General features: G+C 40.5%; 1 protein-coding gene across 1 annotated transcript in view; it reads right to left on the reverse strand.

The window, feature by feature from the left end:
• Window positions 1–17,388, reverse strand: part of LOC138439799 (ATP-dependent translocase ABCB1-like) — a 102,186-nt gene that overhangs the window by 56,679 nt on the left and 28,119 nt on the right. The window contains exons 3-4 of the mRNA XM_070292395.1: window positions 15,988–16,244; window positions 15,537–15,755 (exon numbers count right to left, since the gene is read on the reverse strand). Of these exons, the coding sequence (XP_070148496.1) occupies window positions 15,537–15,755; window positions 15,988–16,244 (476 nt within the window). The remainder of the gene's footprint in view (window positions 1–15,536; window positions 15,756–15,987; window positions 16,245–17,388) is intronic.

Consider the following 17,388-nt stretch of genomic DNA (forward strand, 5'->3'; position numbering starts at 1 on the left):
GAAAAAATATAAAAGATAAAAAGAGAGACAAAAGAGGTAGGGACGGAGATCTGTCCTGGGAAGGGAGTCTTAGGATAGAAGTTTCCAAACACCAGGAAACACTCTCACTGGCGAGTCTGTGGCGAGCCTTGGGACCTCAGAGGGCAACATAACTGGGAGGAAAAATAAATAAATAATTAAAACTCATAGATTATGTGCTCAACAGCAACTCCCAGCAGAGAAGCAGCTCAGACGCTCGCATCTGCCACTAGCAAGCGGGGACTGGACAGGGAGGCACGGGCTGCACTGCTTAGGGTAAGGACCAGGCCTGAATGCCCCGAGGACAATCTGAGAGAACTAACTTGAGATAGCAACACAGACTGTGGGATAGCTATCCCACGAAAAGCCCTAACCTAAGACACCGCCAGGCCTGCTCACAGAACAAAGGACTGAGCAGAGCTAGCGGGCTGTGGACTGGCCCACCCCCCGCAGGAGACAGGCAGGTGAGGGCAGCCAGAGCCGGAAGGGGGAAATCGCGGCCCCACAGAGGCATCCTCTACCAAACTGCAAGCAGGCTTCCTCGCTAACCAAAACTTCTTGGGATTCTGGATGGTCGACATCCACCAGGAGGGTCACAGCCAGAGATCAGCTCCCCAGAAGAGACACAGGGCACACCTGAGAAGGCATGCCCATCGTACACCCAGAAAACTGAGCGGCTGGGCTGGGGGAAGCGATAAGACTCAGCCCCCAACTGGGGGCGACTGCGCTGGCAAAGCACCTGGTCACCTGAGCTGCTCAGACTGGAGAAGGGCAAAAACGCAGGGCCAACCAAGTCTGCGTCTTTGTGGAGTACCCAAGAACCTGAACCTGAGTGGCTTAGACCTGGGAAGTGCATGCAACCCAGGGCCTGCCTCAGACAGCTTCCAGCAGAACAAACTACAGCCTGAGCAGTGTAGACTGGGAAAGCACACATGCCGTGAGCGGGGGCAAGCCCAGTGTGGCCCAGGCACTGTGAGCACTCCCCCCACACACCAGTGACATTTGTTTGCAGTGTTCCTCCCTCCCCACAGCACGACTGAACAAGTGAGCCTAAAAAAGTGACCACCACTGCCCCCTTGTGTCAGGGCGAAATTAGACACTGAAGAGACCAGCAAACAGAAGAAGCTAAAATAAACAGAGGGAACCACTACGGAAGTGACAAGTACAATGGATTAAAAGCCTGCAGTTAGCACCGACTACATAGGAAGGGGCCTAGAGATCCTGAGAAGTATAAGTCGGATCAAGGAATTATCTGAAAATGAACTGGCCCCACACTGTCCGCAACAACTCCAGAGATAGTCCTAGATAAATTTTTACTATTATCATTTTTTAAATTAAAAAATTTTTAAAATTTTTAAGTCCTCTATTACTCCTTTAACTTTCATTTTTATAACCTACAATTACTTTGCAAAAACAAAAAAAAGACCCTATTTTTAAAGCAAACTCCATATATATATATATCTTATAATTTTTGTGAATTAGCTTTTTGCTTTAATATTGTACTTTTGAGAATCTAACCTCTACTCTAGATTTTTAATCTTTGCTTTTTGGTATTTGTTATCAATTTTGTATCTTTAAGAACCCAATCTTCAGTACCCATTTTCACTTGGGAGTGAGACTACTGGCTTGATTGCTCTCTCCCCCTTTAGACTCCTTTTTCTCCACCAGGTCGCCTCTATCTCCCCCATCCCCGTTCTCTTCCGTACCCAACTCTGTGAATCTCTTTGTGTGTTCCAGGCTGTGGAGAACACTTAGGGAACTGATTACTGGTTGGATCTGTCTCTCTCTTGATTCCCCCCTTTATCCCCCTGGCCACCTCTGTTTCCTTCTTCCCTCTTCTCTTCTCTGTGTAACTTCCATGAAAATCTCTGAGGGATCCAGACTGTGGAGAGCACATAGGGAAGTTTTTACTGGCTAGCTTGCTCTCTCCTCTATTGATTCCACCTCATCTCATTCGGGTCACCTCTATCTCCCTTCTCCCTCTTCTCTTCTCCATGTAACTCTGTGTACCTCTCTGGGTGTCCCTCACTGTGGAGAAACTTTTCATCATTAACCTAGATGTTTTATCATCAGTGCTGTATAGATGGAGAAGTCTTGAGGCTACTGTAGGAATAAGACTGAAAACCAGAGGCAGGAGGCCTAAGTCCAAATCCTGAGAATACCAGAGAACTCCTGAATCCAGGGAACATTAATCAATAGGAGCTCATCAAACACCTCCATACCTACATTGAAACCAAGCACCACCCAAGTGCCAACAAGTTCGAGAGCAAGACATACCACACAAATTCTCCAGCAACACAGGAACATAGCCCTGAGCCTCAATATACAGGCTGCACAAAGTCACTCCACACCCACTGACATCTCACAACTCATTACCGGACACTTCACTGCACTCCAGAGAGAAGAAATCCAGCTCCACCCACCAGAACACTGACACAAGCTTCCCTAACCAGGAAACCTTGACAAGCCACCCATCCAAACCCACCCACAGCGAGGAACCTCCACAATAAAGAGGAGCCACAAACTGCCAGAATACAGAAAGGCCACCCCAAACACAGCAATATAAACAAGATGAAAAGGCAAAGAAATACTCAGCAGGTAAAGGAACAAGATAAATGCCCACCAAACCAAACAAAAGAGGAAGAGATAGGGAATCTACCTGATAAAGAATTCAGAATGATAGTGAAAATGATCCAAAATCTTGAAAACAAAGTGGAGTTACAGATAAACAGCCTGGAGATAAGGATCCAGAAGATGCAAGAAAGGTTTAACAAGGACCTAGAAGAAATAAAAAAGAGTCAATATTCAATAAATAATTCAATAAATGAGATAAAAAACACTCTGCAGGGAACCAACAATAGAATAACGGAGGCAGAAGCTAGGATAAGTGAGGCAGAAGATAGGATGGTAGAAATAAATGAAACAGAAAGGAAAAAAGGAAAAAAGAATTAAACGAGGACAACCTCAGAGACCTCTGGGACAATTTTAAATGCCCCAACTTTTGAATCATAGGAATCCCAGAAGAAGAAGACAAAAACAAAGACCATGAGAAAATACTTGAGGAGATAACAGTTGAAAACTTCTAAAATGGGGAAGGAAATAATCACCCAAGTCCAAGAAACCCAGAGAGTCCCAAATAGGGTAAACCCAAGGTGAAACACCCAAGACACATATTAATCAAATTAACAAAGATCAAACACAAAGAACAAATATTAAAAGCAGCAAGGGAAAAACAACAAATAACACACAAGGGGATCCCCATAAGGATAACAGATGATCTTTCAATAGAAACTCTTGGCAGGACATAAAGTGATGAAAGAAAAAAACCTACAGCCTAGATTACTGTACCCAGCAAGGATCTCATTCAAATATGAAGGAGAAATCAAAAGCTTTACAGGGAAGCAAAAGCTGAGAGAATTCAGCACCACCAAACCAGCTCTCCAACAAATGCTAAAGGATCTTCTCTAGACAGGAAACACAAAAAGGGTGTATAAACTCGAACCCCAAACAACAAAGTAAATGGCAACAGGATCATACTTATCAATAATTAACTTACATGGAAATGAGTTCAATGCCCCAACCAAAAAACAAAGACTGGCTGAATGGATACAAAAACAAGACCCCTATACATGTTGTCTACAAGAGACCCACCTCGAAACAAGGGACACATACAGACTGAAAGTGAAGAGCTGGAAAAAGATATTCCATGCAAATAGAGAACAAAAGAAAGCAGGAGAAGCAATACTCATATCAGATAAAATAGACTTTAAAACAAAGGCTGTGAAAAGAGACAAAGAAGGACACTACATAATGATCAAAGGATCAATCCAAGAAGAAGATATAACAATTATAAATATATATGCACCCAATATAGGAGCACCGCAATATGTAAGACAAATGCTAACAAGTATGAAAGGGGAAATTAACAATAACACAATAATAGTGGGAGACTTTAATACCCCACTCATACCTACGGATAGATCTACTAAACAGGAAATTAACAGAGAAACACAAACTTTAAATGATATAATAGACCAGTTAGACCTAGTTGATATCTATAGGACATTTCACCCAAAACAATGAATTTCACCTTTTTCTCAACTGCACATGGAACTTTGGTAAATTCAAAAAAACTGAAATCATTCCAAGCATCTTTTTGGACCACAATGAGTAAGATGAGAAAAACTATTAAAAATTCCAACATATGGAGGCTGAACAACACACTGCTGAATAACCAACAAATCACAGAAGAAATCAAAATATGCATAGAAGCAAATTAAAATGAAAACACAAACAAACCAAAACCTATGGTACACTGTAAAAGCAGTGCTAAGGGGAAGGTTCATAGCAATACAGGCTTACCTCAAGAAACAAGAAAAAAGTCAAATAAATAACCTAACTCTGCACTTAAAGCTACTAGAAAAGGAAGAAATGGAGAACCCCAGGGTTAGTAGAAGGAAAGAAATCGTAACAATTAGGGCAGAAATAAATGCAAAAGAAAGAAAAGAGACCATAGCAAAAATCAACAAAGCCAAAAGCTGGTTCTTTGAGAAGATAAATAAAATTGACAAACCATTAGCTGGACTCATCAAGAAACAAGGGGAGAAAAATCAAATCAACAAAATTAGAAATGAGAAATACAAAGGATCATAAGAGACAACTATAACCAACTATTGTTGTTGTTTAGTCGCTTCAGTCGTGTCCGACTCTTTGCGAGCCCATGAACAGTAGCCCATCAGGCTTCTCTGTCCATTGGATTTTCGGGCAAGAATGCTGGAGTGGGTTGCCATTTCTTTCTCCAGGGGATCTTCCTGTCCCAGGGATCAAACCCGTGTCTCCTGCATTAGCAGGCAGATTCTTCACCACTGAGCCACCTGGGAAGCCCTCAGCAACTATACGCAAATAAAATGGACAACTTGGAAGAAATAGATAAATTCTTAGAAAAGTACAACTTTCCAAAACTGAACCAGGAAGAAATAGAAAATCTTAGCAGACCTATCACAAGCACGGAAATTGAAACTGTAATCAGAAATCTTCCAGCAAACAAAAGCCCAGGTCCAGATGCCTTCACAGTTGAATTCTACCAAAAATTTCGAAAAGAGCTAACACCTATCCTACGCAAACTCTTCCAGAAAATTACAGAGGAAGGGAAACTTCTACTATTCAACATAGTTTTGGAAGTTTTGGCCACAGCAATCAGAGCAGAAAAAGAAATAAAAGGAATCCAGACTGGAAAACAAGAAGTAAAACTCTCAATGTTTTCAGATGACATGATCCTCTACATAGAAAACCCTAAAGACGCCACCAGAAAATTACTAGACTAATCAATGAATATAGTAAAGTTGCAGGATTTAAAATCAACATACAGAAATCCCTTGCATTCCTATACACTAACAATGAGAAAACAGAGAAATTAAGGAAACATTTCCATTCACCATTGCAATGAAAAGAATAAAATACTTAGGAATATATGTCTATCTAAAGAAACAAAAGACCTATATGTAGAAAACTATAAGACACTGGTGAAAGAAATCAGTTCAGTTCAGTCGCTCATTCGTGTCCGACTCTTTGAGACTCCATGAATCGCAGCACGTCAGGCCTCCCTGTCCATCACCAACTCCTGGAGTTCACTCAGACTCACGTCCATTGAGTCGGTGATACCATCCAGCCATCTCATCCTCTGTCGTCCCCTTCTCCTTCTGCCCCCAATCCCTCCCAGCATCAGAGTCTTTTCTAATGAGTCAACTCTTCGAATGAGGTGGCCAAAGTACTGGAGTTTCAGCTTCAGCATCATTCCTTCCAATAAACACCCAGGACTGATCTCCTTTAGGATGGACTGGTTGGATCTCCTTGCAGTCCAAGGGACTCTCAAGAGTCTTCTTCAACACCACAGTTCAAAAGCATCAATTCTTCGGTGCTCAGCTTTCTTCACAGTCCAACTCTCACACCCATACATGACCACTGGAAAAACCATAGCCTTGACTAGGTGGACCTTTGTTGGCAAAGCAATGTCTCAGCTTTTCAATATGCCATCTAGGTTGGTCATAACTTTCCTTCCAAGGAGTAAGCATCTTTTAATTTCATGGCTGCAGTCACCATCTGCAGTGATTCTGGAGTCTGACACTGTTTCCACTGTTTTCCCATCTATTTCCCATGAAGTGATGGGACCAGATGCCATGATCTTAGTTTTCTGAATGTTGAACTTTAAGCCAACTTTTTCACTCTCCTCTTTCACTTTCATCAAGAGGCTTTTTAGTTCCTCTTCACGTTCTGCCATAAATCAAAGAGGACACAAATGGAGAAACATACGGTGTTCATGGATCAGAAGAATCAATGTAGTGAAAATGAGTATACTAGCCAAAGCAACCTATAGATTCATTGCAATCCCTATCAAGCTACCAACGGTATTTTTCACAGAGCTAGAACAAATAATTTCACAATTTGTATGGAAATACAAAAAACCTCGGATAGCCAAAGCAATCTTGAGAAAGACGAATGGAACTGGAGGAATCAACCTGCCTGACTTCAGGCTCTACTACAAAGCCACAGTCATCAAGACAGTATGGTACTGGCACAAAGACAGAAATATAGATCAATGGAACAAAACAGAAAGCCCAGAGATAAATCCGTGCATCTATGGACACCTTATCTTCAACAAAGGAGGCAAGAATATACAATGGAGAAAAGACAATCTCTTTAACAAGTGGTGCTGGGAAAACTGGTCAACTACTTGTAAAAGAATGAAACTAGAACACTTTCTAACACCATACAAAAAAATAAACTCAAAATGGATTAAAGAGCTAAATGTAAGACCAGAAACTACAAAATTCCTAGAGGAAAACATAGGAAAAACACTCTCTGACATAAATCACAGCAGGATCCTCTATGACCCACCTTCCAGAATATTGGAAATAAAAGCAAAAATAAACAAATGGGACCTAATTAAAATTAAAAGCTTCTGCACAACAAAGGAAACTATAAGCAAAGTGAAAAGACAGCCTTCAGAATGGGAGTAAATAATAGCAAATGAAGCAACGGACAAAGAACTAATCTTAAAAATATACAAGCAACTAATGCAGCTCAATTCCAGAAAAATGAATGACCCAATCAAAAAATGGGCCAAAGAACTAAACAGACATTTCTCCAAAGAAGACATACAGATGGCTAATAAACACATGAAAAGATGCTCAACATCACTCATTATCAGAGAAATGGAAATCAAAACCATGATGAGGTATCATTTCCCACCAGTCAGAATGGCTGCGATCCAAAAGTCTACAAGCAATAAATGCTGGAGAGTGTGTGGAGAAAAGGGAACCCTCTTACACTGTTGGTGGGAATGCAAACTAGTACAGCCACTATGGAGAACAGTGTGGCGATTCCTTAAAAAAATGGAAAGAGAACTGCCTTATGACCCAGCAATCCCATTGCTGGGCATACACAACTAGGAAAACAGAATTGAAAGAGACACATGTACTCCAATGTTCATTGCAGCAGTGTTTACAATAGCCAGGACATGGAAGCAACCTAGATGTCCATCAGCAGATGAATGGATAAGAAAGCTGTGGTACATATACACAATGGAGTATTACTCAGCTATTAAAAAGAATACATTTGAATCAGTTCTAATGAGGTGGATGAAACTGGAGCCTATTATACAGAGTGAAGTAAGCCAGAAAGAAAAACACCAATATAGTATATTAATGCATATATATGGAATTTAGAAAGATGGTAACAATAACCCTGTATGCAAGACAGCAAAAGAGACATAGATGTACAGAACAGTCTTTTGGACTCTGTGGGAAAGGGCGAGGGTGGGAATCTTTCGAAGAATGGCACTGAAACATGTATATTATCATATGTGAAATGAATCGCCAGTCCAGTTTTGATGCATGAGACAGTGTGCTCGGAGCTGGTGCACTGGGATGACCCAGAGGGATGGGATGGGGAGGGTGGTGGAAGGGGGGTTCAGAATGGGGAACACCTGTACACCCATGGTAGATTCATGTCAATATATGGCAAAACCACTACAATATTGTAATTAGCCTCCAATTAAAAAAAATAAATTTATATATAAATATATATACGAAATTACAAAAGACAGAAATATTCTGGTCTCTAAATGACAGAATTGGAAATAAATCTGGGGAATAAACCCTATTTTAACAGCAAAGCTTCTTTTAATATAAGAATATAAAATGAAATATAAAACAAAAATGTCACTTGGTTATTTCTGAGAATAACCCGAGTACACAGTCTCATTTCCCCAAAATTCCAAAGAGAGTAAAGACAGACTCAAAGGTGGAATTTTATCAAGAGCAACTGGAGTGCAAGAAGATGAAGTTCACATAAGATCACTGCAATGTAAAAGGCAGCTCTTTTTTATGCCTGTAACCATACTTAATATTCACTTTACTAATATTCATTTTATAAGATAGCCTACCCCTCCCACACACACACTAATTTTACAAGTGTCTGGTGTGTTATGTCTGAATTACAAAGTGTGTACTATAAGACTTAATTGTTTTAGTAAGTCTTCCAGGTTCTGATTGCACAGTTCCCTAAATCTACATTCTCAGGAGGAAAAACAAAAATGGATACAGGTAGAGAGGGCTCATCAACCAGCCTGTCTTATTCCAAATCTGATTAAAGAAAAGCTTCTAAGTGGCCACCAAGAAACCAGAAAATAAGACAAAGAAGCATATTAAGGTTTTCAAATTCCAGATTTTCAGTTATTCAGCACAGAAGCACAGTGACAGGTACTAAGCCATAGTAATTAATAACCCATTGCTAACTTCTATCATGAGTGCCTGGGACTTTGACCTCAAACCTGCCAGGATTAGAGCCCTTGGCGACAGGGTACCCCAGGTTTTGTTTGAACCACACTCCATGTGGCTGGTTTCCTCTGTCTCGGACTGAGACCACCAATGGGAACAGGCTAGGACAGGGGACTCTGGAGGCTCTTTGCACACAACAAGTTTGTGTACAATGCTCATCATTCCCTGAAAACAAGCTAAATTAAATGAGTTCATTTTACCTCTTCATTAACATACTCCCCAAGAAAATATTATACCAGATGAAACCTCTTTTTTAGATCATGAGAAGGCACAGCACTTTTTCTTTTGTTTCACTTTGTTTTCATTGGAGTGAGATTGGTTTACAACCTTGTGTTGGTTTCTGCTGTGCAAAGTGAATCAGCTGTGTGTGTGTATATATATAGAATAGTAAACACATTCAAATTCACCATTGCAAAAGTACTGACAGTTGGTCTCTTTTCCTTCTCATCTTTTTTACTGAAGAATCTAGCAACAGAATTACATAAAACTTTAAAAACTATGTAAATCTATATGCAATCAACATAGAGCTTATATTTAGAAACAACCAGGACAAAGAAACATGTCTACAGTGTCATTAAAAAAACAGGTTATAATATGATCCCATTTATAAAGTTTACGTATGTTTACATATACCTAGAAATCTATACATGGGGTTATCACTGGGTGTTGAGATTTCTGTTGAGATTTCAAATTATTTTCTTCCTTGTGCCTTTGATATTTCTTAATTTTCTATGATGAATATACAGAGACACACAAATTTGGAATTATAAAACTAACATTAAAAAAAGAGAGCTTCCTGTCTTTCTTCTACTTAGAACTCACTCATGCTCCCCAGAGTTAATCCCTTTAATTATCATCTCAGTGATTTTAGCAATAGATAGTCTATCCTTCTACCTAGATATTATTCCTTTACCTCAGGGAGAGTAGTGGCAAACACGCATGGCAGAAATTATCCTAAAAAAGAAACATAATTCAATCACTCTCCATGAACAAATCTAATTCTGAAAAGATGTCTGGAGCCCTAAATGGGCCATGGTGGCAATACACACAACCTAGAAAAAGCACCATCAAAAAGGATGGTTTGTAAACTGAGAAAAAAAAAAAAAAAAGCTGTCCTCAGGCAGAGAAAGGTCAATTACTTCGAGCACAGATTCAAAACTCTCTAACTAATGTTTTACTCTAACTGCCATCCAGCATACGAGAGCAACCTCCGCATCTGTATTTTCCTATTTCTAAAAGAAAGACTATCTCAGGAAAGAAGCACATTCTTTTTACACAGCTTTTCAAGTTCAAAAAGTAAATTCATCTGTGTCTTTGTTCTTTAAGCTAAGCAAGGTCAAAGAGTCAAAGAAACTTCTAAAGAAAATAATCCAGAGTCTACTCCATATTTGGCTTTGGAGCGACATTCCACTGCTGAGAAACACACAAAATATACAAACACAGCTCTTCAGATTCGGTTCCACCCTATTCCCAGTAAAGGCACGGTTTCAGTACCCCTGGAATCAGGATGAGAGGAGAAAAACAGCCATACAAAACTGAGTTTTAGCTCTCAGCTTTTTATTTATTTTTTCATTCTCCAAAACTGCGGCTACTCTGAAGAATTTATAATGTTTCAGACACTGGCTAAGTAAACACGTTCCATACAAGACCTCATTTCATCTTAATCTCTGTGAGGCAGGCACATTTTAATCCTTCCTTTACAGACGAGAAGAGTTAACTCACTTGTCCAAGGTCACACAGAATGAAGCCAAGCTTTCCACGGAGAAGTCTAACTCCCAGATACCAGGCTATCTGGTGCAGCGTCAGACTTCTGAGACACTGCCCTGCCAGGAACACTGTCATCCCTCTTAGAAGATTCATTTATCCCCATTTGCTCCAACACAGTGCTGACAAATACGAAGTTGCTTATCAAATTGCATCTTAATAAAGAATCTTTACAAATACAAATATACCAAAGGGTACTATTACCCAAACATTAAACCTATTCACATTATCAGCAAGTCACATGCTTCTTTATGATTCTGAATTAGAATATACAGTTTAAAAAACAAACTCATAGAAAAAGAAAAAAAGATTTGTGGTTTCTAGAGGGGGGAGACAGGATGAGAGACAGCTGCTCCAAAGGTACCAACTTTCAGTTATAAAAGAGTGCTAGAGATGCAATGTGCCACAAGATGCCTACAGTTAACACTGCTATATGATACAGATGAATCAGCTGTTAAGAGGCTGGATCCTAAAAGTTCTCATCACAATAAGAAATCTTTTTTCTTTTTATCTGTATAAGATGAAGGATATTAGCTAAACTTGTTGTGGTAGTGTATCACAATATTTGTAATTCAAACCATTATGCTATACACTTTAAACTTACAAGGTATTGAGAGAGTCAATTCCTAGGCAGATTGATAACAAGTTCAGGGTCCCCAAGGAGGAGAAAGGGATATAGGGCTCTCAAAGGGAAGATAGGGGTCTGAAATTCTCAAGGAGAAAATGACAAACTTTTTTTCCCCTCTACATTCCTTAGTTTAGTCAATTACACAACTCAGTTTAAACTTGAAACGGCAACCCACTCCAGTGTTCTTGCCTGGAGAATCCCAGGGACAGAGGAGCCTGGTGGGCTTCCATCTATGGGGTCGCACAGAGTCGGACACGACTGACCCGACTTAGCAGCAGCAGGGATTATACCGGAGAAGGCAATGGCATCCCACTCCAGTACTCTTGCCTGGAAAATCCCATGGGCGGAGGAGCCTGGTGGGCTGCAGTCCATGGGGTCGCTAAGAGTCGGACTCGACTGAGAGACTTCACTTTCACTTTTCACTTTCATGCATTGGAGAAGGAAATGGCAACCCACTCCAGTGTTCATGCCTGGAGAATCCCAGGGACGGCAGAGCCCAATGGGCTGCTGTCTATGGGGTCGCACAGAGTCGGACAGACTGAAGCGACTTAGCAGCAGCAGCAGGGATTATACAACAACAATGTATGTGGCTGGAGGACTGTTTCTCCTTCCGGAAAACCTGACTAATCCTGACATCTTAGAATGTATTATGGGAGTGGGTCTGGTAGGATCTACTGTTAAATTCTGATCTTGTTATCCTAAAATGTAAATTGTGGGAGTGGGTCTGGTAAAATTTTCACAAACCTGAGACATTCTTTTGATTCATTGTGATGACTAATTAAAAGGTATATAACTCCATTGCTAACACTAGCAAGGGGGTGCTCTTTCTGCCCTCTTCTGATGTCTATGTCAGAAGCTTTCTCTCTTTCATATTTTAATACAACTTTATTACACAAAAGCTCTGAGTGTCTGGCCCTGGATTGAATTCTCCTTCAGAGGCCAAGAATCCCAGCATCTTTTCGTGGTTCAGCAACAACCTTTCAGTATCATAGGTCAATTATAACTCAATAAAACTGGAAAAATACATAGCTTTATAAAAAACAGATTCACATCAATAATGGTGAGCACAGTTTAATAAGAGTTTCTTAATTGAAAAAAAATTTCTAGTTTGAAAAAAAAGTTTATAGACCAATCAACAATAAAATGAAGGTATGTGCAAGCTCAAAAGAAATACTGTTTTCAAAATATGGGCTCTCAAAGAAGAATAAATAAGTAAATACCCCACAAACATTTACTGAACACCTTTTTCAAAAAGGTTCAAGAGGGAGGGGACATATGTATACCTATGGGTGAATCATGCTGATGTTTGGCAGAAACCAACACAATACTGTAAAGCAATTATCCTTCAATTAAATTTTTAAAAACGGAGGTATAACTGATAAACACTGTATTACTTTCAGGTGTACAAGAGAATGATTTGATATTTGTATATATTGGGAAATCATCATGAGTCTAGTTAACATTTGTCATCTTACACAGTCACAGAATTTTCTTTCTTTTGATGAGAACTTTCACGATTTACTCTTAGCAACTTTCAAATATGCAATACACTGTTAACTGGAGTCACACTGCTGTACATTACACCTCCATGACTTATTCTATAACTGGCACTTTGGACCTTTTGACTCCCTTCATTCGTTTTGTCCCCGTTTCCTCCACCTCTGGAAACCACCAATCTGTCAAACAAATTTCTTTCCTTCCACAAAGCCTTATTTCAATGTCCCTAAGTGTTTTCATCAAAAAATACATATTTAAGGTACCAAGTTTAAAAACTTAAAAACAAAAAGGGATGTATCTACCTTCCACTCTATATAACCTATTTTATGAGAATTTATTATGAAAACCTTCAAACAAACAAAAAAAGAATACTAATAATGACTACCCATTAAAAATTCACCTAGATTCAACAGCTGTGAACATTTTGACCATATTTTCTTTAATGCATAAAGAAGTTTATAACTGTTAATCATCAAACTATTTGAAAATAAGCTGCAAAGATCATGGCACTTCACATGTTTTCCTACCATCATCAAATACAATAAAATTAACAGCAATTTTGATATCAATCCACATTCAAAATTTCCAAGAATGGTTTCTATAGGTTTTTCCTTTTTAGAACTCTGATGTAATTAAGGCTCATGTATTATATGTGGTGGTTTTGTTTCTTTGTTGTTGTTTAATCACTAAGCCGTGTCTGACTCTTTTGCCACCCCATGGACTGTAGCCTGCTAGGCTCCTCTGTCCAAGGGACTTCCTAGGCAAGAATACTGGAGTGGGCAGGCTACCACTTCCTTCTCCACTTGTCTCTTTACTCTCTTTCAAATCTAGAAATTCTTCTTCCCACCTACCTCTCACCAAACGTTGACTTTTTATAGGAGCAAAAACGGGTGTCTTATAGAATATCCCACATCTTGGATATGTCTGTTTCAAACTTTGTCCAAATTGTGCAGGAAGTATGAAATACAGATTTGAGGATGCACTGTAAAAAAAGAATGTAAACTATCTCATTAATAATCCTCATTACATGTAGAAATGATAATAGGTTGAATATACTTGGATCCTTAAAATGTATTTCCAACATTAATTTCACCTGTTTCTTTTTACTTTTTTAAAGTTGCTATTAGAAAATTAATAATTACAAATGTGGTTCACATTATATTTCTATTGCACAGCATTAGTCTGAAAGCTTGATAAGTTAGATTCACTAAATGATTTTGCAAACATACTTCCTAGGTGGTGTCATGTCACTAACGCAGTCTATTCCACCAGGAGCCAGACCAGGTATGATCACTTGGATAAGGTGGAGAACTGTGGTATCTTTCCACTGGAAAAATCACATTTTCCTTTTTCCAGTGAAGAATTGTGGCTAATTCCTAGATTCAAACTTTCTCTGAATGGTTTAGGATCCATTAACAACCCTTGCCTGAACCAATTACAACAATGCAGGTTTCAACATTTTTCTGTGAAGAAGGTTCTCCCTCTGTCCCCCTTAGTTTTCCTCCTCCTCTCAGAATTTTATTAAAAATTAATTTATTCAGTATTTTACAATCAAGCACAGTCATTATTCTTGTTGATGCTCAAACTGTCCCAGATTTGGGCCAGTGAAAGCCCCTTCAAGCCAGCTCCTGTGTCCTTTTTGATAATCGCCCTCCACCTCTTGTTTTCAGGTACCACAAGATACTTCAAGCTCAGGCTCATCTGGCATTAACCCTTTCTCTATGGGGTGCAGATTCCTTTTTTGTAAGGAAGGATACTGAGAAACCAAGATTGACATTGAGTGTGCTCTTTGCCACTCACTATCCATTTCAATGGACAGAAACTAACCTATTAAAAAAAATCATGAAATCACATTCAAATTCAACATTGTTTTTAAAAAGTCTACTTAATGTCCACACTTGTATTTCTTTTCTCTTCCACTGAAAAGCTTGGTTTCTAATAATATTAATATTTTTACTAATTTTACCATTTATTACTAACAAAGAGCTTACTGAATGAAATTTAAAATTTCCTGTACAGATACTGCACTCTGATCAAAGTTTACCAAAGATAATTATTTTTCCTATGTGATTACAGAACCAATTCTATATACAGTCAGGATAATTTTACACCATTCTAATAATTCTTTGGTAGTACATTCGTCTCACAATTACTTCTACCAGAGTCAGATACTCATTGCCTTAAAAAGAAAAAAAGAATACTTAAAAGTAGTCGTGGCCTTCTGCCTCAACTGCTGCGTGCCACAAACATGCAATGTTTATGTGACTGTTTTACCAGAAGGAACAGACTGGATCACAAAGCAGAGGACAAGCAGCGCACGGTTCAGGCTCACGCACGATCAACATCACACGTAAAGCAGAAGGTTATAAAACACAGGAAAGGAAATGAGCCTTGGTCTGTGTGGGACCAGAAAGCTGAGGAAGAAGCTCGCCGTGCAAATGTTGGGCTCAACTCAAGCGAGCGAACCTCCGCAATTGCCTGCATTTAAGATAAAAACAAAACAAAACAAAACCCATCACCACCACCATCATCAGCTCATTTATTTAAGAGTTGGAGGCCAGAAACAAATCTCCCAAGTTTCTCAAGCCATGTAAAGTATGAAAGTGAAACAAACTACCTTTTTTTGTCCCTTTTCAAGAAGTTCTTCCCCCCTGCTCTTCCATTGCGGCCGTCAAGATCCATCGCGACCTGAGGAGCAACCCCAGCCAATCAGTCAAACGTAAGATCCTCAGAAGGCTAAGGTGAAACTGAACTTTACTGCAGCGCGCCGGGCAGAAGGGCGGAGCGCTCGCCCTGATGCTCCAGCGGCTCGTGGCCGCGAGGGTCGCCGCAGGGACATGCCTCAGCGTCAGGCATTCACGCGAGTACAGGGGCAGGGCGCTGGCCCGGCCCAAACTCTGCCCGCCTCCACCGCGGCTTCTGCCTCCCGGTTTCCCACGCCATCCATTCGCCCGCGGGCTCAGAGCCCGGCTACCCGCACAGCGCTGGCTCTGCAGGCTCGCGGCAGCAGACTCCAGGACGCATAACAAGCGCAAAACAAAACAAAACAAAACAAAACACTAGAGACTGGGGTGCCTCAAGAGCTCCCCGACTGAGAATAAGTCTCACCCTTTTTGGTCTCCTTGGACTTGCCAATTGGAATCTCCCCTGCCCTCTCCTCCGAAACCCAACTCAGGAAATTAGAGAGCCCACCCATCCTCCCCCCAAACTTCTCCGTCTAGTCCCCAGCTTCTCGCGCCCTACCTCGGGCTTTCCCTCGGAATGTTCACTAAGGCGTGAATCTTGGAAGTAGATTTCATACTCCAGCGGAAAGGCGCGGCGGATGCGAACAGCGGTCTCGGCTCCTCCGAGCCTTGAAGAGCCGCTGGTCCAACACGCCCTGGCTTCCCCTGGGAGCTGGGAGTACGGAGCGGAGAACTTGCGCAAAGCCCACGCCCGGTGCTCTGCGCTCGGCCAATCAGCCGCAGGCTCGGGACGGCTCCCGGCCGGTTCTATTGAATCTTGATTGCGCCAAGTTACGAAACAGGTTGGAATTAAGGGAGGAATGTCCACGCTTCTGTTGTCCCTCAGCAAAAGGGCGAGCAGGGGAACGCTTATCAGCTGAATCACTGAGAACTTTTATGTTTATAGAGCCCTTGTCTGTACAAGTCCACGAAATTATGAGTATATAGATACTCCAATACTTTGGCCGCTTGATGCGAAGAGTCGACTCATTGGAAAAGACTCTGATGCTGGGAGGGATTGGGGGCAGGAGGAGAAGTGGACGACAGAGGATGAGATGGCTGGATGGCATCACCAACTCGATGGACATGAGTTTGAGTAAACTCTGGGAGTTGGTGATGGACAGGGTGGCCTGGCGTGCTGCAATTCATGGGGTCGCAAAGAGTCGGACACGACTGAGTGACTGAACTGGAGATATAAATGTCACTATACAATTCGCTTCTTGTGACTCGAGTAGATAAGGGAAATTTTCTTTGATATCGCATCCAATATATTCTAATAAAACAATCTCCAGCCTTGCCTGTTCTGTAGTTAAAATTCCCTTCCGCTCTCCTATATTTTTTCATTAGAGTATCCACCGTTTGGTACTTTTTTTTTTTTAAGTCATGTATTTTTTTCTTTATAACAACAAAGTAAAGATATGGTGAAAAGATAAAATTCCCTTCCAAGCAGCATTATTTAAAAGGCCAGGTGAAATTTTTCTGCAAGTGTTTTTTTCAGTATGTTAGACAGTTTCTAAGGTGTATATGTTTATCCTTTATTTGAAGGGACATACAAATAAATGGTCTTCCCTGGTGGCTCAGATGGGAAAGAACCTACCTGCAATGCGGGAGATGGGGTTCGAACCCTGGATGGGGAAGATCCCCTGGAGAAGAGAATGGCAACCCACTCCAGTATTCTTGCCTAGAGAATTCCATGGACAGAGGAGCCTGGTTGACTGCACCCGGTGGGTTGCAGAGTCGGACATGACTGAGTGACTAACACTTTCTGCTTCAAGACATATATGGGAAGATTTTTTCTTAAACATATAAATCGAAATGGACATTTCAAGGTAGAAATGTATGTAAAAGAGTGTAATATTCTTGGGTTTTAGCCATCAGATGAATGCCCTGTTTTTCTCGAGGCATTTTAAAACATATTTTT

This window comes from Ovis canadensis, chromosome 4 (genome assembly GCF_042477335.2).
Source record: "Ovis canadensis isolate MfBH-ARS-UI-01 breed Bighorn chromosome 4, ARS-UI_OviCan_v2, whole genome shotgun sequence".
NCBI classification, from domain to species: Eukaryota; Metazoa; Chordata; class Mammalia; order Artiodactyla; family Bovidae; genus Ovis; species Ovis canadensis.